Raw genomic sequence first — 22195 nt, forward strand, 5'->3', positions numbered from 1 at the left:
TTAATAAAATATGCAAAATATATTTAATTTTATTTTTCCATTTAATTTTTCATTATATAAATCAAAATTATATAAATACTCATAAAACTACATTTTCATATTAATTTCAAAAAAAAAAACAAATAAGAAAATAAAAGAAAAATTAATAAATCAAAGGAAATGGTCATTTTAAATAACAATTTAAAAGAAAAGAAAAAAAAAACAAAAAATAAAATAATTTTTTAGTTTGAAAAAATTTTTTTTATTATTGTTTTTTTCATAAAAAATTTTCATTTTTCAAATAAAAATAACATTTTTTTTTTTAAAACCGTAAAACATTCTTAATTTATTTTCGTAATTCCATTTAAAATTGTTTTTCTTTCATCTTTGCATCATTTTCCTTACTAAATACATAATAAACATTATTTTTCTTTTATAATTTTTTTGTAATATTTTTTCATTTTATGCTTTTTAAAAATAAACTCTCTAATTTTTAAACACTGCAAGAGCTATGCAAGCGTGTATAATTAAATATAATTTTATACAAAATATAAATTGAATAATAATAGTAATTTTTTTTTTTTTTATAGTAATTAATAATTTTATTCACAATTAAATATTTTATTCGTCTTAATATTATAAATAATAATATATGATTGCAATTTTAACACATTACCAATTATCAATAAAGAATTTTAGTAATTAAAAAAAATTTTATTAAAATAAAATAAAATAAATTTTAGTTTTTTCTTTTTTTCAAATTTTTAATAAAAGAAAATGTGCAATTAATATCGAAAATATTTAATTAATTTTTTTGAAAAATTATACAAAAAATGTTTGTTTTATAAATTTTTTTTTTTCACCTATAATGGATGGCTCTCGTGGCCGAAAATTATAATAATTTATTAGAATAATAATAATAATGTTAAACATATATAAATAAAAATTGTTTTTTTAATATTCTAAATTAAGTAATTAAATAAGCATTAGAAATTATTTTATTTTAATTGAAATATTTATTTAATTAAAACAAGATTAAATTTTGTTCCAAATATTATGCATAAAATGTTAAAATAACTTGAAAATAAAACTGAAGTTTTAAATTAATAAATAAATTAATAAGTAAATTTATAAATTTTAAATTGCCGTCTCCCATTCAAATTGCATATTTTCTTTGAATATATTTTTTTTAATGTAACCAAAAATATTAATGAAAATTTGTTTTTTGTATTTTTTTTTTTCTCTCTCTTTTTACAATAATAATAAAAAAACAAAATTATACAATGTTTTGATATACAACTTACTTAAACTGACAAACTTAAATTCAATATAATTTTAACTACTACAATTCCCCATTGAAAAAAACAAAACGATATCCCACGAATTACAAAATTTTTTTATAATTTCTTACCAAAAAAAAAATTTAAACCCAAATTTATAAAAAAAAATTCACTGCTTCTTTCTGCCTTTTTTTGATATTTCATATTTATTTTTTGTTTATTTTAACAAAAAAATAAATAAATTATAATTTAAATGAAATATTAAAATTTTAATTTCTTAAATATTTTAATTTCATTTATTTTTGCTTTTTAAAACAAATTTATAATTGTTTTTCTCTCATTATATGAAATTTTAAATGAATATCTTATTTTGTAAAATGCATGCTTTCGAAACCAAATTTTATTATTATTCTCAAAAAAAAAAAAACATTTTTTTTATTATATTCCATTTATTTTTTTTTTGGAATATTAATTTTAAATTAATTTTAATTAATATAATATTAATTTTTAAAAATTTCCATTTTTAATTTATTTTGTTTTATTTGCTTTTATATATTGTAAATAAAATAAAATGCTACCAAAAAATTTAAATAATATTTGAAAAAAAAAAACTAAACAGTGGCCTTAGTTTTACCAATACCGGATCCAAATGATCCATCACAACACGAAGCATGCTGTCCCTTATGCAAAATGACAATGAAAGAATTGATTGCCACTGCAACAAAAATGGGTAATGAAAATATTAATTCTTCCACGACAAATAATACAAATAATAATAGTAATAGTAGCGGTCCAACAAATATATTTTGTTTTCGAAAATATTATCATAAATGCTGTAAAAAGAATTGCAATACTATTTACGATAATAATGTTGGTTTTATTGTATTAAATGATTCTTAATGTGTTCTATATTTATTTTAAAGATTAAATATTAAAATTTTTGAATTATTTTAATAATTTCAAGTCAAATTATAGTAACAGTCTTCTTGTACACCACAATTTTTTATTAAATGAATAAGAAAAATAAAATTTTTATTCAAGAATATTATATTCCAATTTAAATTGCAATTCATAAAAATAAGCAGCATTTTTGAGATTTTCGCTTTAAAACAAAAAATAGTTCAAATTTTCAAAAAAAAAAAGAGAAGTACAAAAAATTAAATTAAATTATTATATTTATTCTCTATTAAAAATTTATTTAGAATGAAATTTTCCATTCAAAACAAAAAAAAAGAATCTTGTTGAATTAATAATTATTACTCGTTAAATTAATTAGAAAAATTTTAATAAAATTTATAATAGTGTGTTATATTTGCAAATTTATTATTTTTATTTATTTTGTGATATTGTGTAATCCCATTAAAATTCTTAAAATATTCCAATGAAATTTGAAATAAGAAAAAAAAAAATTCTCTTGAATGTTGTTACATATTATATAATTATTATACTTACATATTTATATAAAATATTAAATTCTAATTTTAAAAATAATAAAAAAAAAAATATTTTTTTGGAAAAATTAATCTCTATAGTGTTCATATTTTTCTTGTATGTTTAATAATTTTTTTTGTTAATTTTCATACTTGTTTGTTGTATTTTCTTTTTTGGCGTTCCTAAAATGAAAATAATATTAAATTTTTTTTTGAAAAATTCCTAAAAAAATCTTTGACTACATTATTATAAACTTTGTTCATTAAAAAAAATATAACAGTTTAAATATTATTATATAATTTGGAACAGATTAAAATTTACCGTGTATAACAGATTAAAATATTATTATATAATTTGGAATTTTGATTTTGTTTTACGCAATTACAAAAATTTTAAAAATTTAATAATAAAATTAAAAAAATATAAAAATAAAATATTGAATTTATGTTTTGATTAAATAAATTTTCATTATTGAACAAAGATTATAATATTATAATTTTAATTTTAATATTTTAAATAAATATATTTTTTTATTAAATTTATTTATATTATGTCTTGGGAACAATACATTGTTACATAACATACATATATATATAGAATATTTTATAGAGGAAGTTTACAAAATGTTATTTCATCTGTTATACAAAATATATATATATATATAATTACATAAATGTTACATAATTATGTAAATAACATAAAAAATAAAAATCATATTTCGTCTATGTAAGTTTCATATAAATAGATAAGTATTTTGTTGCTTACTGATGCTTTAAAAGAAAACTGAGGGTATGGTATATCATGTTTATTCGTTTTTTCGTTTTTTTTTTTTAATTTTCTAACTAAAAATAATGTTTTTTTTTTTTTTTTACTTTATTGCCATCATTAAACATTTTGTATTTATTTTATTTTTAAAACTAATATCATAACATTAAATTTTTATACCCATCACATAACATAACCTAAAACCATTAAAATTCATTAATCTCTTAATAAAGCACTGACAACTCCAAAGCCTCAGAGGGCTATAGTCTTAACGCACATTATATTTTATATACATAATATTATAATTTAATTTGAATTTATGTATGTGTTTTATGCATTATTATTCATTTATTTATTTTTTTTTGTTTATAAATTTGACATCTTTGTTATTTTACATTTTATTTATTATTTTAATTATAATAATAAATATCAAAAAAAAAACAAATTTAGAATTAATTTTTAAAAAAATCAATTATTTTGGAATTGCATTTTATATTTATTTTTTATTGCATGTAGATTTTTTTATTGTATTTATTTTTAATTTTTTATAGGTTATACATATTTATTTTTAAGGATTTATTATTTTTTTTTTTAATTTTAAGCAAAAACAAGACAAAATTAAATTTTGCGTAAAATATATACGATCACAACAATGAACAACAAACGATATATTTTTCATAATATTCTCAAATAAACACAAAATTCATTTCTTACCATTTTTCTTATACCATTTTACCTAATTTATCAGTTAATTAATATTAATTGTAAAAGAAAATGCTTGTTTTTTTAGAATATAATAATTATGTATTAGTAAATTAATTATTTCTTAATGAAAGCGGTATTTAAGGGTAGTACACAAATTAGGACAAATTTGGAAAAAAAAATATATTTTCGCACGTGTATGCATTGTGTGATGAGCAGCATTTCTTTTTTATTTCTCATACAGTCCCATCTTTTCTTCTATAAAAATAAAATTTATTTGTAGGAAAGAGCGTGTGAGATGTACAAAGTAAATGTTGTTCATACTCTCAATGCATAAACGTGTAAACATGTCCCATATGATTATTATTTTGAATTTAATTTGTCAAATTCAATTTGAAATAAAAATGAATTTTTTATTTTAATTTTTATATTTTAATTTTAATTTTTCAATTTATTTTAAAATTAAATGCCTCTGAGTAAAAAAATTAATGAAATTTTTGAAAAATTAGAAAAAATTATATTCGAAAGCGCGCTTTGCTATTTTTTATTTTTTGTTCGAAAAATTTCCAAGAATATTTCTCTTTTTTCTTCAGATTTCTCTACTTGATTGTGTTCTAATAACGAAAAGTACACAATTATTTCAGAAAAATATGTAATTTTTCTGTTGAGAATTTTTTTTCCATATGTGTACTACTGAAAAGAATTGAGTGTTAAACAAAACAAAAAAAAAAAACATTTTCTTTTACAATAATTAAAAAATATACTTTCATAATAATTCTTCTTAAAATAATTAAAATTAAAAAAATATCATGCTCTAAATTTTCCTACTACCTTAAGAAGTTCAATAAATTTTTACACTTTTGAACGTGTATAAATTGTAAAATATAAGAAAAACATTCATTTATTTTTTCGAATTTTCTTTTCAATTTCGAAAAATTTTTAGAATGTTTTTTTTGTGTAAGTAGTAAAAATAAATTTTCTTCTATTTTCAAAACAAAAAAAAATCTATATTTTTGAATCATTCATTATTTTTTTTTTTATATAAAATTGCTTTATTTGTTTCGTTATATTATTTTTTTTTTTTTAAGTATTGCAATATTTGTTATATAGATAGGGTTAAAGTTTCTTAAATATAAATAAAACAAAAAAAAAAATAATAATTTATATTTGTATAAAAATAAAAGAAATTAAAAATGGTAACTATATTTTGGAATTATAATTTTGTATTTTGAAACAAGTGTTGAATTTAATAATGAATTAGATAAATATGATTTTTACAGCTCAAACAAATTGCTCAATATTAAACCTGTAAAGATGGATTAATTGGTACGTCGCATTAAAGCGATCTACTTATAAAGACGGGTTCTCATTTTTCGCATGAAAGTTTATTGCTTAGGCTTAAAGTGATCAATTTTTTTTTTTTTTATATTATTTCATCTCATTTTAATTAAATTTTACGTCACTCTTTTGAAGTATAAAATTACATTTTTAAAAACCTCTGTACTGTAGTAATATAAATGGAATTTTCAATTTTTCAGTATATCTAGTCTAACAACAATATACATACTTCAAATATAATTTAGTTTAGATGTAAAATATCATTTACTGTCAATTCTTTATTAAAATGTAGTAAAATGACAATAAGCGCTAACACTTTTTGTACAATTAAATTTGTCAACACTATTGGCATTGTTTAAAAATACAATTCATGCCATTATTTATTACACTCTCTTAAAAACAAGACGTTTGACTTAAACTTTAGAAATTTTTTAAATTTGAAATAAAATCAATGCAGTAATTTATAAATTTCGTATTCCAAAGTCTGGCTGTATTTCCTACAATACTAAAGTTAAAGTTGGTTGAGCATTTTCAGAGTGTGAAGAAAAGCTGCTCAGATAATATAGAAAATGAGATATACTAAATTCCAAGATTGTTTTAATAAAAAATCAAGCTGCCTTTGAAATCACAGTAAATATAATCGCAAAATTTAAAGTTTGAGCTGTAATTATTGCTGTATTGAGTTTGAGCAGTTATTATTGCTGAATTACACAGCTTTTATGATACGATTGAAGTTATAATTCCAAAATAAAGATTAAATTTATTGTAAATTTTGTTCTAGTGTCTGTGTTGTTGTTGTTATTATACGTTATTTTTAGCTTTAATTGTTGTGAAATATATTCACACATATCGCACACAAAACCTTATTCAATTATTTATTACAAAAATATTGTAAATAAAAAAAAAAATTGTTTTTATTAAATATTTCCTTTTAAATTAATTTGTAACCTATATTTTAGAAAAAAAAACAAAAATATTTATTTTTAATTTATGTAAGCAAAATTTTAAAAAATTTTTGAGACTAATCAATTTTATATTTATTTTTTTTTTTCACTTATTTTCAATATTTTTATATATTTTTTAAACTCTTAATATTTTTTTTAATTATAAAAATTATTTTTGCATTTGGTTTTTAATTTGATTTGATTTTATTTTTCTTTTTTTTTTATTTTTGTTTCTTTTTCTCTTTTTCAATTTTTATAAATATAAATTTTTTTTTTCAATTATAATTAATTTGCTTTGCTCAACAATAAAAAACATACTTATACACAAAAAAAAAAAAAAACAAATCCTTTCCTACAAAAAAAAACAATTTGGTAATATTGATATTTTCCTTTCCAATAATTAATTTTCCTTAATCCTATTCCCCAATTTATTAATTTTTTAAAATTTAAATCTTTACTTTAAACTGTTATACACACACAAAATTTTTTCTTAATTACACAATATTTAAACCACATGAATTATACACAAACAAAATATATATACACACATATATATATATATATTGGCTATGGCTACTTTCTTTTATCTACAACAAAAATATAAAACAAAACGAAAACTCCTTACCCTGCCAACAACCAACATCAACAACTGTAAACTATGTGTATTGTGATCTTCACTAACTTAAAAAAAAAATAAACAAAACCTCAAAATGGCAATTGGAAATACTTCATCGTATATCTTCAAAATGGCGATATATCAAATATTACAATATATTAAAATTTGGGGAAACTTGGAATGGTGCTCATAATATAACAAATTTTAATAAATGGGCTGAATTAACACAATTTCAATGCGCTCGCTATAAATGTTTATTTTTTAATTATGTTTTATTTTTTGTAATTTGCTCCTTTTAAAACATATACATATATATATATATATATGTAAATGTATATAAAAATTACAACATTCCGTACGTACGTATACAAAATATCATTAATATGAGCAGCCAAAGGTAGAACAAATATTGAATTACGTGAACAATTCATATTGGCTGATGGTGTTACACAAACGATGGCTGCTTTTAAACCTAAATTATCGGCAAATTCATCTAGTCGTGCCGGTTCACCATCATATACTGGTAGCGCTACTGGCCCTATAACAAAGGTAAAAAAATTCATAACATTGTCCAAAAAAAAAAATGTGTTTTGTGTACATTTTATTTTTTTTTTTTCTTAATTTAAGAGTATGCGGATTTTTTTTTTTTTCTTATTTTTTTGCACTTTATTTCATTTAATTTTTATGTTATTTTTTTAAAAGTAAAAATATAAATTTATATGTATAATGTAGTTATTTATTTGCTCAAGGACCTAATGGTGCTTCATTTTTGACAATCAATTGTCAAAATTATGAAATAGTATTGTCAAAATTTAGCATCCAGCTTTAAAATTTTATAAAAGGTAAGTAATTTAGAATATGGTTAAGCAAATAAGTAAATAATAAAGGAATTTCAAACCAAAATCATTTACCCAAAATTACAAAACATATTGGGAAAGCATGTATTCTTTATTTATTTACGTGGGAAATAAATAATTGACGAATCTCCTCTAAAACATTCATATTTTTATTTTATTAGAAATTCTTTTATAATATAATCAAGTAGTCATGACATAATTACTGTCATTAGGTACGTTTACACATACATGTTTCAATTTTCATTCATTTCCACATGCATATTTCGTGTATTTCATGACATAAATTTCATTAAATGTTTTTAAGAGATAAATTATTAATTATTTAAATTTTAAGATTTGTTGGTCATAGATTTTAAATATCTCCGCTTGAGTAAATAACAAAAATCAGACAAGAACCATTTATATGTATAAGAGATCAATCACTTAATTTGATCATAAAAACCCGTAAATTATTATTTTAATTAATTAAGTAAATTAAAAATATTTTTTCGTATCATTACGACATTATTGAAAATTTATCAATTGTTACAACTTAGTTTAAAATTAGGCCCTAGAATTTTATAAGTATACTTGAGCGATTGAAAGTAATTGATAATTTAATATTTATTTCTGCTAGAGCGGCATGGAAAATTTATAGCCCAATCTTGTATCTCGCTTTTTCGTCTCACTTTTTATTCACTTTCAAATCAGGATTCTTTTTTTGAATTGAATATGTCAATTTTCCAATAAGATTGCTCTTATTTTTTCAAATTGATTTTTGTACTCTTACTCAAATTATCAACTGGACTTATTATATTAAATAAATACTGATTAATTTTTTTATGCATTAAAAATTGAAACGGGACACGTAATACAAAAAAACTCTTCTAACTCAAAAATTATATTATGCAAATATTATGGTAATCACTCATTTTTTTCTCACTTGGCGATTAAAATAGCGGAATACATACACGATTACATTCTTAAATTCTTATTAATATTTAAATATTCACTTAAATTTTTTTTAATTATTGAGTAACTACGATTTAATTATTTACGATATAATTTTTATATTGAAAATTAAAAATAGAGTACCTCTCTATGTTCATTTATAAATAAAGTAGGTAAATATTTTAAATTAAGAGCAGACGTAAAATATAATAGTGTAAAAAAAAATGTAAAACCCAATATGTTTTGTATAGAAAACTATTCAATTTTTTGCTGTGACATATCGTAAATGTCATAGACTACGACGATTGATATGAAAAATCCTGTGTCTTCTAATTAATTTTTATTTATTCTACTATTTTTTCTCATTATTTTATTTTTTATAATTATTAGATTTATGCAAATATATATATACAATTTTTTTTTTTCCTACATATATAAATAATCAGCATGAGTATAGATTTCAATTTTTTTTTGCAAATTCTTTATTTTATATCCTGTTCCCGCCCGATCGCCCCTCCACCTCTTTTGTAAAAAGAAATTTTTCATTTTATTGTAAAATTTTAGCAAATAAATTAGAAATGCACACTTGTTTTTATATTTTAAATATTATAGTTTTTTTTCCTTATTTTGATAAAAAATACACCAAATTTTGGTTTCTTGATTATTTAAATTTTATTTTTTTTTTTTTATATATTTTTTTGTACATAAAATTTATTTTATAAATGCAACTATTTTAGTTAAATTGAACTATTGAAATTATTCTATCGAAAAAAAAATTTTTTTTTTTGCTACATTGGTTTTTAAAATTATTTTTAATTTTATTTACGATATTAAATATGGCATTTTGTGAACACAATATAATTTATTATACATATATAGTTATAAAGAAAGTTTAGAGGTTAGAATCTTAATTAAAGCAAATTAATAGGTTTAGAGCTACAATATTGTCTAATAACATTTTGAATTCTATATTATTAAAAAATTTTTAGTGTTTTAATTTTTATTTTGCTAATTATAATTTTTGTGTTTTAAATTGTCATGCGCAATTATGCAATGGCAAATATTTTCTAATCACTCTATTTCTATAGTAATTAAGTGAGATATTTCAAAGAGGAAACAATTTGTATAACACTTCCAATTTTTTTTTTTTTGTTATCATATTTAAAAAAAATTTTTTGGTTAACGCTTTCATTGTTGAAAAAAAAAATTAAATTTTATTTTTTTTTTTGTGTCCTAATATTTGCGTTAAAATGATCATTTACAAATAATTAAATTTAAAACTTGAAAATGAAAAACTTAAAATTAAATGGCGCAACTTTGATTTCTTAATTTTTTTTTTTTCTTTAATATAAAAGAAAAAATTATCACGTTATAAAATCTTCATTTTCTTAAAAAACAAAAATTCAAAATATCAAACAAAAAAAAAAAAAAAACAAATTAAATTTTTAGTTGAAGAACACTTAGCCGAATTATTGCCAATATTTGAAAAACTTCGAGCACAGGAACAAATTCCATGCGCGTATCCATTGCATATGGGTGCTAGTGGTACTATGTTTGTACGTAATAATAATAGTAAATCAGTACCATTAAGTCCTCATGCACCACATTGCCATCCTTCAACACATTGGGTAAGTTATTTTGTTACAATTTTTTTTTTTTTTTTCTAGAATCAAAAATTACGATAAAACAGGAATTCCTAAAACAAAACAAAACAAATTTACAAATAATTATTAAATATTTTAGAAATATTGAAAAAATATTTCGAAATGTTGAAAAATTTTAAAAGTTAAATTATATTTACAGTTACTCTTCACCACACAAATTTAATAATATTTTTTTTTTTTTAAAATGATTTAAAAAAAGTTTATTTATACGCATAAATATAAAATGTGTTCATTTATTATTTTTATAAAAATTATTTAAAAACATATTTTAATGCTTCCTTTTTTTTATTTCTTATTTTTTTTTTTTTTTTTGTAAAATATTAGGTACGAGAACGTTCAACCCGTTCAAGTGGTATGTCACGACCATCAAGATCATCATTATCAGCATCAACACCAGATTCATTAAGTGACAATGAAAGTAGTTTAGGTGTCGCTGGACGTTATACACCTCGTAAAGTATCACAAACACCAAGATCTGGTTTAACACCAGGTGGTTCAAGACCAAATTCAAGACCTGCTAGTCGACAAGGTTCAAAACCACCATCAAGACACGGTTCTAATCAATCATTAGATAGTACAGGTTAGATAAAAAAAAAAAACAAACGAACAATACAAATTCATATTATTTAATTTCAAAATTTAATTTCAAAATTTAAATATTAAAATTTTATTATTTTTTATTTTAGACGATACACCATCACGCATTCCACAACGACGACCAACAAATTTCTCTACGACATCATCAACAACATTACAGGGTACACCAACGAGTAGACCAGCTAGATTACAAGTTGGTACACCGACATCATCACGAACAAATGGTACTACAATAACTACAACAACAACAACTAGAAAAACAATGTCTGGATCAGCAAGTCCAGCTCCTACAAGGTAATTTTTTTTCAATTATCAATCAAAAAATCATAAAATATATTTTATGTTAATATAAAAATAAATCATTAATTTTAAGAATATAAAATTATAAACATTATTATTTTTAAGTTTAAAAATAAAAAAATTTCAAAATTTTCTTATTAATATTATTGATATATATACAAAATTTTATGTATTTCATGGAATGAAAATTTTTAATTGTTTATGTTAACAAATTTTTTTTTTTTTGTAAAAATAATGATATTTTTAATTGAAAAAAGTAATACAGAAAAATTTTTTGAGATTAAGTAATTGTTGCTTTTCGAAATTCGATTTTCGAATAGTATTTGTAATTCGTAACATAATCTAAGAAAGATTATACTGATAAATGCCTCGATTGTAAAGTCTGTTGCACCATAAAAGTCAAAAGAAACCTATTTTGGGTGTAGATCAATGTGATTCAGGTCAATATATTTAATGTAAATGAATGACTTATATTGGAATATTTAGATTATTTTATTGTTAATTCAATTTGACTCAAATTAGCCTTTGTACTTTTTAAAATATTTAAAAACTTTGAACAACAAAATTTGAAGTAATTATTTTGAATCGAATCAAATTTAAATTTCTCATATATTTAATAAATTTTTCTTGATTTTAATTGCTTTCATAAAAAAAGAATTCAAGAGAGATTGATTTAATGCGAAATTTTTCATTAATGAAGATTGTTTAAAAAAAATTTTTTTTGTATTACAAATTTCTTATGTTTTTCTTCATATTTATTATGCATTTTAACTTTATTATATAAAATAAATCATTTTGTAATCTTAACTCAATTTAATAATAATTATATACTAGTTTTAAAATTCATAATTATTATAAAATTTCATATATATACGAATTAATTAAATATTCATTATTCATAATTTAGTAATTAAGTTAATAAAAATTCTTAAGCGAATGCATTATTATTAAATAACAAAACTATTCTCAAATAGTTCATAAAATAATATTAAAAATATTATCTATATGTTTTCGCTTTAATTAATTATTTTTAACCTTTTATTTAATTTAATTTTCCTTAATTTTTTACTTTTATTTATTCTTTTTTTTTTTTTAATTTCATACGTATATAAAAAATACATTATACTACCACCTACATTATTTAACCAAAAAAAAAAAAAAATTACAAACAAATCATGGATAATTTTCAAAATCACTAATAAAAATTGGCTGAAATTCATTTGATAATTAAATAAAAATAAATTGGATTTATTGTTGGTAAATAAAACAAAATAAATTAAAATTCATATTTCATCATTGTCATTAAAAAAAAAAAATAATTAAAAAAATTAAACAAAATCAGTAACGGTGGAATTAGTAGATCATCTAGCATACCTGCATTAACTGGTATTTATAGGAGGTAAAAATTAAAACATACTCTTTTTTTTTTATTCTCAAATTAAAATTTGAATTTGCATTATTTATAAATTAAGTAATAAAGTAAAAGTAAGAAAAAAAAAAATAATTAAAAAATATTAGATTAAAATTTTAGAATTTAAATTAATACTAAAAATACATAATAGAAACTAATCCAAAAACAAAATGAACATTTTGGAACAAGAAATTTATTTTTGCATTTTTGAAATCATCTTATATTTTTTTATTATTTTAATCATAAAATTAACTGCATGAAAATTAATTAGAAAAATTTATAAAAATTCAATGATTATTATAAAATTTAATGATTAATTCTGGTAAATATTATTAATTTAATAAATCAATAATAATTTAATTATTGATTAATTTATTCATTTTAATTATTTTATTTGATTATCTCGAGGAGTCTCCACATAAGCTCACGTATAAAAAAATTAATTGCAGCATGAAGAAAGAATTAATTGTAACATGGGATGAAAATCCAATCCAAAACTAAAAAAGAAAAAAAGAATGCTAAAATTATTATTTTAATTATTGAATTTTTTTTTTTATAAATTTTTTTAATATTAAGGTGTAGATTAAGTGTAATGAAGAATTGTCTTATCTTTGTTTATTTTTAAAAGCATGTTTTAGTAAACTTTTCATACACAATATATATTTTTATTTTTTTACTTAGCTATTTATAAATTAAATTTTCTTAGCTTCCTTTATGTTAAATATAAATATTATTTCCTAAAAGCAATATTGTAACAAAATATTAAAATTTATTTAATATTTTGATATTTAAATACAAAAATCTGAAACATAATAATTTTATTCCAAAATAAATACGATTTTGTTCTGTATTACAAAGAAAAGAATATAGTCTGTATTTATATTTTTAAAAATACGGGCAATTATACAGAATCAAAAATTTTTGTATATGAAAGATATATTTAAGGACCAATTACGAATTTCAATATTTTTATTAAGTAAATAAAAATATGAGATAATTCTCTTGAAAGGGTATTTTCGAAAATTCAGTTCTAAACTTAGATATTGTAAGTCAGTTCTAACTTTAAATGCATATCTGAATAATAGAAAATTTCCAAAATGATTGCAACAGGAAAAAAAAAATGATTCTTAATTTATAGATTTATACAAATAGAAATTCATAATTGGCCCTTAAATGACATTTTTATAAATGACTTAAATATGACTTAAATGACAAGAAAATTATGACTGTCTTTAGAATTTTGTAAGATCTGTATTATACTTTGTCTTTAGAATAATAAAGGTTTTATTAGTGTTAAAGTTTCTGGAATCGCTAATAAAAACAAGCATTTTTGAGTAATTATTCTAAATACAAAAAGTAAATTAAGATCTCCAAAAAATCATTTTCGTAGCCCTGTTGCTCTAATTCATTTCATAATTTTGATTAAAAACTCAAGTTAAGATTTCATAAATTTTGAAAAAAAACCCATTTTAAAAATGCTAAATATCAATTAAAAAGTAATTAAGAAGGTCAAGTTAATTCAAGGAATCTTAAACCCTTTTTAGGTTTCATTTACACAAAATATATTATTTTCTTTTATAATATTATATTTGTTATACGGAGTGTGCTTATTGTTTTCTGTTTTTCAATATTTAAGTATATTTTTTTGTTTTAATTTTTATATTAAAATTTTCAAAAATCAAAATGCTTTTTATGTTTTAATTTTCAATTCAATATAAAAATTAATTTTAAATTTTTTCTTAAATTTTTCATATCTTTTGGTAACACAAAAAAATTTATTACAAAAACACTGTTATACTAAAACTTATGTTATATAAAAAATATAACAAATAAAAAGTCGAAATACTGTATCAAGGATACCAGTTAGACAAACATCTGCTGAAAAAACGATACCTCCATCACCATGTAGTAATTCTAGTTCAGCTTCGAATAGTCTTCTAATAACTAATTCGGGGTAAAGTAAAATTGGATTCGAAAATAAATAAAAATTGTGATGTTATAAAAGCTTTGAGTTTTTAAGTTTTGAAAAGCTAAATTTTTGGGTTTTTACTTTATTTATGTTGTTTTTTTTTTTTGTTTTTTTTTTTTTTATATTCGAGTTTGAAAGCAAATGAAGAAAAATTAGACAGAAGAGAATTTTGCTTTCTGAATTCATAAAATTCATTTTGATAACATTCAATTTTCATTATTATAATTGTTATATATTTAAATTATAATATTTAAAATAATTTTTTAAGTCATTTGTTTTGAGTTATTTTTTCTTTTTTAGTGAAAAAAAGAAAATTTGTGTTCGTTCGTTTTCAGTATAACATAATCTAGCGCTAATATTTCCTAAAATATATTTTTTTTTTGACAATAAAAATTGGGACTAATTTAAATTGTCACAAATTAAAATTTTATTTTTTAATGGTATATGCTATTAAAGAAATGATATATAGTTAATCAGTGGTATATAGTTCCAAAAATTTAGGTTTAGTTTGTTGGGCTCTGATAAGCTCAAGAATCATAAGACTATTTTTTAAACTATACCATTAGATCGTAGAAAAAAGTGAAAATACTTGCATATAGAATAGTAACTAAGGGTTTTTTTTTATTATATGATTGACACAGACTATAAAATAAGAAATTCCTTTACGTCTCAAGATGTGTGGCTCTTATTCTTGTCTTTATATTTTAAATATAATTAAATTTTCAATAAGATTGTATACAAAATAAAAACTATATTTTCTAATTTCAATGAATATCAAACATCCGTTTCATGTTAGTCTCGCATCATTTGACGTGATGTAGTTGTTAATCAAAACTTTTAAGTTATTCAGAATAAAATCAATATCAAAATTTTAAATTCTAAACTAAAATCTAAAATACTGTTCAATAATATCTTATCACTTTAATGATGATTCGACTAATGAAGAATACGGGTGAAGATTTTCATATATTTAGTATATCAAATCTGCTATTATCAGGGTCAAATTTTTTTTTTACTTTTTAACAATTTTTTAGTTTTAATAATTTTTTTGTCATTTTTTTTTTTATGGGTTTTTCTTTTAATAATTTTGTCTTATATTACATATATTTATTTTATAATATATATTTTTAATATTTTAATTTTTGTTTCTAAAATTTTTGTATTATTATATGTTTTTTTTTTCTTTTTTAATTTTTTAACAATATTTATTCATAAAACTTTTTCAAAATTTTAATTAAATTTTTTTCTTTTTTTAAATTTTTATGAATATTTTATCATAATTAAATCAAAAAGGCGCAATATAAGTGGTAGTTCAACACCATCTGGAATGCAAACACCTCGAAAAGGATCAATGGATCCACCAACACATCCACCCCCAAGAAAATCACGTGGTGGTACACCAACTCAACACAGAGAACCATTTAGACTTTAAATACACAAAAAAAAAAAAAAACAAGAAATATTCAACAGAGTTTCTAATGGAAACAATATGATGAAATGAGGAAAAAATTAACAAAAAAAGGCCGAATATTTTATAATAAACAAATTTATATATTTTTAAAAAATATATATATATAAAAATATATTAAAAAATTGCGCTCAAAGAAAAGAAAAAAAAAATAGTAAAAAATACTATGAAAAAAACAATTAAAATTTAAACACCTACAAAGAACATAATAATGTTTTTTTTTTTTTATATTCCTTACTTATATAAAATAGTAATTATGTAAAAAAGAAAAACAAGCAACTAATTAAATATTTGTTTAGTTAAAAATCAAATAATTCCTCTCAAATTTTTTTTGTATTATTTGAATTTAATTTTTCATGTTCAATAAAATCGGCAAAATTCGAAACAAAATTAAAATTATAATTAAAAGTAATGTTGAATATTAAACTAGAAAAAAAAAAATAAGTAAGATATATTATAAAAATGTATTAAAAAATTAAATTCAAATTCTACATTAAAAAAAAAAACTAAAATTAAATTCTCGAAATACCAATTACAATACACAAAACACACAAAATTTAATAAAATAGAACACAAAAAACTATAAGCTAAAAAGAAGAAAAGTAAAACAATAAATTTTTTTTTTATTAAAATATTAACGCTTATGTAATTAAAATAACTCTTAATTAAAAAAAATTAATATTAAAATTTTTTTTCGATAAAAACAAAACACAAAAAAAAAAAAAAGACATAAATAAAATTAATAAAAATTTTGAAAGGAAAATTAAAAAAAAAAAAAATATTTAAAAAAAAAATCAAATATTAATTTTGTAATAATTAAGCCACCCCCGCCCCGTTTCCCCCCCATCATTCTTGTAAATAATTTCTATTCTTAATTTTTGATAGGTAAAACTAAAACAAATACTAAATTAAAATTTAACATTTAATTAAAAATTAAAACAAAACTCTTTGTTAATAAATTTTTTCTTAAAAAAAGTAGTAAAAGAGGAAGAAATTTTGTAATAGAGCTATTTAAATTAAATAATAATAAAATATTTAATTAAAAACACACACACAAAATTTATCCCAATTCAAATTTATTACTAAAAAAAAAAAATAAGATACGATATGAAAAAAATTTTCCTTTTTTTTTTTTTTTTTTTTAAATATGGCTTTAATATTTTATTTTTTTTTTTTTGTTTATTATTAAAAAAATTTTTTCAATTAAAAATAAATTTTTCTTGTACAAATGAAATCGCCAGTTCATTTGTATGACAAAAATTTTTTTTATTTTGTTATTTTAAAATAATTAGTTATTTTTTTTAAATCTTATATTAAATTTGATTTTTTATATACATATGTCTGTTAATAATATAAATGTTTTCTTAAAAATAAATTAATTATTGTAGAATAATAAAAAAAAATAATTTTTTCTACAAAATCCTATATTAAATTAAAATTTACTCCAAAAAGAATATATTTTAAATTTAAGAAATACAATAATAAAATTTTATCGCCAGTTTTTGTATTTCTAAAATATTTTGTTTAATAATTTTGAATAATTTCTATTTTATATATATATATATATATATTGAAATATATATATAAAAAACTAGAAGAAAAAAATAAACTTATAATAATTAAACTAATTCATAAAATAAAAAAAACTAAATTTAAATTCAACTATTTTGCAAAAATTGCATATCTTTCTTATACATTATAATTATTAATAAATTTTTAAAATTTACCTATCTACATATATATATATTACCTATCCTACCTATGTATATTAACTAGTTATATAATTAATAATTAAAATTAATTAATATTTTCCTTTGAATTAAATTTCAAAAAAAAAAAAAACAAAACTTCTTAGTCCTAAAATTGATCAACTATTTTTTAATTAATATAAACTACTTAAATACTAAAGAAAATGTATTAAAAAATAAATTAAAAATTTAATTTAAATTCTAATTAATTCTATTTATTATATAGAATAATATTTACCTACTATTTCTGATCGAAAAATCACATACTATTTTAAATATACAATGGGTGTTTACAAAAACGTTGATTTGACAACAAATTGACTTATTCAATAATTAAAACAGTATTATTAAATAAGTCAAATTGACATTAGATCTGCAATTTGATAAATACCCAATTATTTTGTTTCTTTTTGTATATTTCTCTTTTTTTTTTTTTTGTTTAGATATTACCTATTTTTTTTGTCTAGTTTTAACACATTTAATTTAATAAATAAATAAATAAATAATAATGATAATAATCGAAATTTTCTATAATGGAGAATCTTTAGTTAATTAAAAAATTTAAAAAAGAAAGGAAAAATAATAAAAAAAATAAAATAAAAACCTAAAACCATATTTAATTAGTAAATCAATTATAAAATAAATAAAAAATTTAAGTATTTAATAAAAAAAAAAAAGGAAAAATTGTTATTTTGTAATAAACTAGAAAAAAAAACTTATCAAATCAAAGAAAAAAAAAAAATACAAAAAACATGTAGAAAACGAAAAAAAAAAAAAGGAAAATTATTTAAATTAATTTTGTAAGAAGCGTAGGTGTTTCTTTTTTTTTTATACAAAACAATTAAAAATTATAATATAAATTAATAAATTATAAAATATAATATAATAATAATAAAAAAAGAAAAAGAAATCTAAATTAAAATGTAATAAAATAAAAATGAAAAATGGAAAAAAAAAAATTTACTAAAAAAGTCATAATATTAAGATTTAATTTTTACTTACTACTACCCTTTTAATTTAACTACTTATTAATTAATTGATTAAATTAACTTTAACGTTTCCTTCATATTTTTTGTTTTTGTGTTTATTTCTACAATTTTTTCATTTTTATTATCATTTTTTTTTTTCTTTTAGTTTATTAAATTAATTTTTTGAATAATTTACAGTAAAAAACCCAGTTTATTTTTTGTTTGTTTAATAAAACGTAAATTAAATGTAAAAATTAACTTAACTAATTATTTTTTGTTTATATATATATATATATATAATTTTGTTCTCTTTCGTTTTGTGAATTTTTTTTTTTTTGTAAATGTTTATTTAATTAAAAAAAATAAAATTAAAAAAAAAAAATAAATAAAAAATACAAGTTGTAATTTTAAGAAAAAAAATTAAAAAAAAAAAAACAAAAAGAATATAACAAAAATTTGCTTAATAAAAAAATAATATTAAAAAAAAAAACAGAGAACAGTTTTTATATTTTTGATATTGTTTAAAAAAAAAAACAAGAGCTCCTCTCGAAGTTTGGAACTAAAGGCATATTTAAGATTATCATAAGCTTGATATGACTGCCAAATATTATTAAATAAAAGGAAATAAAAATAACAACATGCAACCGAAATATTTTCATACATTTGCAGAAAAAATGAATGAAGTAGCCAAAGTAACTAGTAAAGACAGGAAATTTGAAAAGATTTTCCTCCACAAACTGGGTTTTGAAGCTGTGACCAACTGTTTTGCAAGCGGACATTTTTTTTTAGAATTGAGAGTTGTGAACCTCACTAGATTGTTATTTTACTTGCTATTGAAATTTTAAATTGTTGTTCACCTACAAAGAATATTGTAAAAAAGAAATTATATTTTTATACTTACCTTCTAATAACATTATTACTCCTACATATTTGTCCATTTGATGTCAGGAAACCAAATCAAGTTTTACAAAATATTTTTGGCAGAACACCAAACCAATTGCCTAAAAAAAAAAAAAACTTCAATATAAACAAGGAATAAGTAAATGTACAAAGGGGTGCTTAAGAACTTGGAAAATTCGTTTTCATTTGGTGTAAGAACGAGAACTTTTGACCTCTAAAAATGAGACGGAACACCTTATTTAAATTTCTCATAACATAATACCTTGAGTTTTTTTGAGGTTGTCATAAGAAGGATTAACACAATGAAACACTATGGACTATCAAGGATGGTCTACGTAAAGTGTTTTTTTTTAATTGTAAGTTTTAATGGATGTAACCTGGAATATTTTTTAAAAATATACTAAGGCTTAATGTACATGCCTTACAAGAAAATATAAAGTAAAATAATTTCATCCTAAATCATATTCGAGTATTAAATCAAAAAGGAAATAAATAAATTTTTAGGCTTCCAAATGAAACACTAAAATAAAAATTGCAAATAATTGCATTTCAACTTGAAACCACTATAAATATGCACTGCCAGCATAGTAGGTCATAGTGCCATGACCTACTCAACATGTACACACATCTGTTGAATACTCCGTCTGTTAATTTTTAATAAGAACTATTTTATTTGATTTTCAGAAGTCTTGTAAACATTTAAAAAAAGCTTTATTACCAAAAGCTTTGTTTTTATATTATGAGAAAAACATTGTTTTTTCTACTGGTGATTTTCATATCTAAATCAAAGAGAAAACGAGTAAAATTTCTCTTTTATAATAAAAAAAAAAGCTTTACAGATTTGAGCCGTATCTATTACTCTTAATTATATTTTGGATATTGTTGTACTCTTAAAGTTTGTATGGGGACTCCCCATGGAAGTTATGAATATTTGTATTTATTATAAATTTATATTATTAAAAGTTAAGGTAAAGCGCAAAATAAAATTATTTTACTCAAATTTGAAAATTTTAATATAAACATTTTTTTAAATAGGAAGATTTGAGAAATGGAATCGTAAACTGTTTTGTTATTATTGCTTTGTTATCTGATATACCGCGCAAATTGAGACATCACTAGTCAAATATCAATCGACAAAAAACAATTAATGCTATTTATATAAGTCAATAAATTGGCATAAAAATAATAATTGTTAATTACAAATGACGGAACGGTAAGGAATTTGTACTAGACATCATTATTTTTTTTTTCTAATACAGTACATGTTGAATTTTACCGCAGATAATTAACACAGGTAATCAAATTTAACATTGTATGTATATTTTCTTTATGAATTTTCCAATTTTCCCTACATTTCTTTTACAAAATCCTATTAAGCACGACACGTTTTGAAAAATTTATCATCATTTAGCGCTAGTATGTGTAATGTGTAAATTTATGTAGTTTGATTTCTAATAATTTACAGCAAATTTTTATTTTAATAAATTTTCCATTATATAATGCCTTTAAGATTAAAGTTCTTACGTTTCCGCGTAGGATGCTTACTCTTTTTTAATATAAGCTATATTCATATGTACATACATACAAAATATTTTGTCGTTCATTCATTTTCTGTTTTCATTGAATGTTATTTAAGAAATTTTTATTTTTTTATTTAAATTTATTTCTATAATTTAAAAAAATGTACGATCAAGAAGTGTTTTTATCTATTTTTAATTTTGAGATTTGATAAAATTCATCTGTTTTAATTTTGAAAATTTATTGAATTTCATTCTTAAAATCTGACCCCTAACTATACTAATTCAATTCATTCATACCGCACATATAATATAAGTCCATATGGTATTTTATGTTTTAGGATAGCTAGATGAACATATTCATGAACATATTCACATGTAGATTAAGACCATGAAAATTGAAAAAAAAATTCTCTTTGTCTTGTTTTTTTGAAATTTGTTAACTCTTTTCGGATTCTTCTAAAAATATGATCGTATATTGAAATTGTAGAACACAATAATGTTTTTATTTTACTTTATGTATCCAGTAGGCGCTTAATAAAAATGGATTTTATTAGCACTTCATTAAATTTATGTCTACAATCTACATTATTCAGAATATTCTCTAATTTTCTATTATGTTGAATCATTATTTTCTGAAAAAGATCTTCTTACTTAAATTGTTATAAATTTAAAGAATTGTAAGAATTTATTGTATGTATATTAGGAAAATTTTAAACGTTCTTGAAAATTTCTCTTTTACAATATTTCTGTCTTCCAGTGGTCGAAAAATTCTTCAAATCTATCAAGAAAAATGCATTGGTTTTCAAAA

The 22195-nt window shown here is 19.5% G+C and overlaps 1 protein-coding gene across 45 annotated transcripts in view; it reads left to right on the forward strand.

Moving 5' to 3' along the window:
• Positions 1-16349, forward strand: part of LOC129619307 (dystonin) — a 168915-nt gene extending 152566 nt beyond the window's left edge. For 27 of the 45 annotated variants that reach the window (XM_055534495.1, XM_055534498.1, XM_055534501.1 and 24 more), the window contains 5 exons: positions 10292-10470; positions 10831-11086; positions 11193-11397; positions 14652-14768; positions 16077-16349. In XM_055534495.1, the coding sequence (XP_055390470.1) occupies positions 10292-10470; positions 10831-11086; positions 11193-11397; positions 14652-14768; positions 16077-16215 (896 nt within the window). In that variant the 3' untranslated portion in view covers positions 16216-16349. Of the gene's footprint in view, positions 1-7446; positions 7605-10291; positions 10471-10830; positions 11087-11192; positions 11398-12745; positions 12803-14651; positions 14769-16076 lie in introns of all 45 variants that reach the window. The other 18 variants (XM_055534500.1, XM_055534529.1, XM_055534539.1 and 15 more) reach the window with 5 other exon arrangements.
• The last annotated feature ends 5846 nt before the right edge of the window (positions 16350-22195 follow it).

The sequence above is a fragment of the Condylostylus longicornis genome, unplaced genomic scaffold (assembly GCF_029603195.1).
Source record: "Condylostylus longicornis isolate FDR11 unplaced genomic scaffold, ASM2960319v2 ptg000011l, whole genome shotgun sequence".
Taxonomy (NCBI): domain Eukaryota; kingdom Metazoa; phylum Arthropoda; class Insecta; order Diptera; family Dolichopodidae; genus Condylostylus; species Condylostylus longicornis.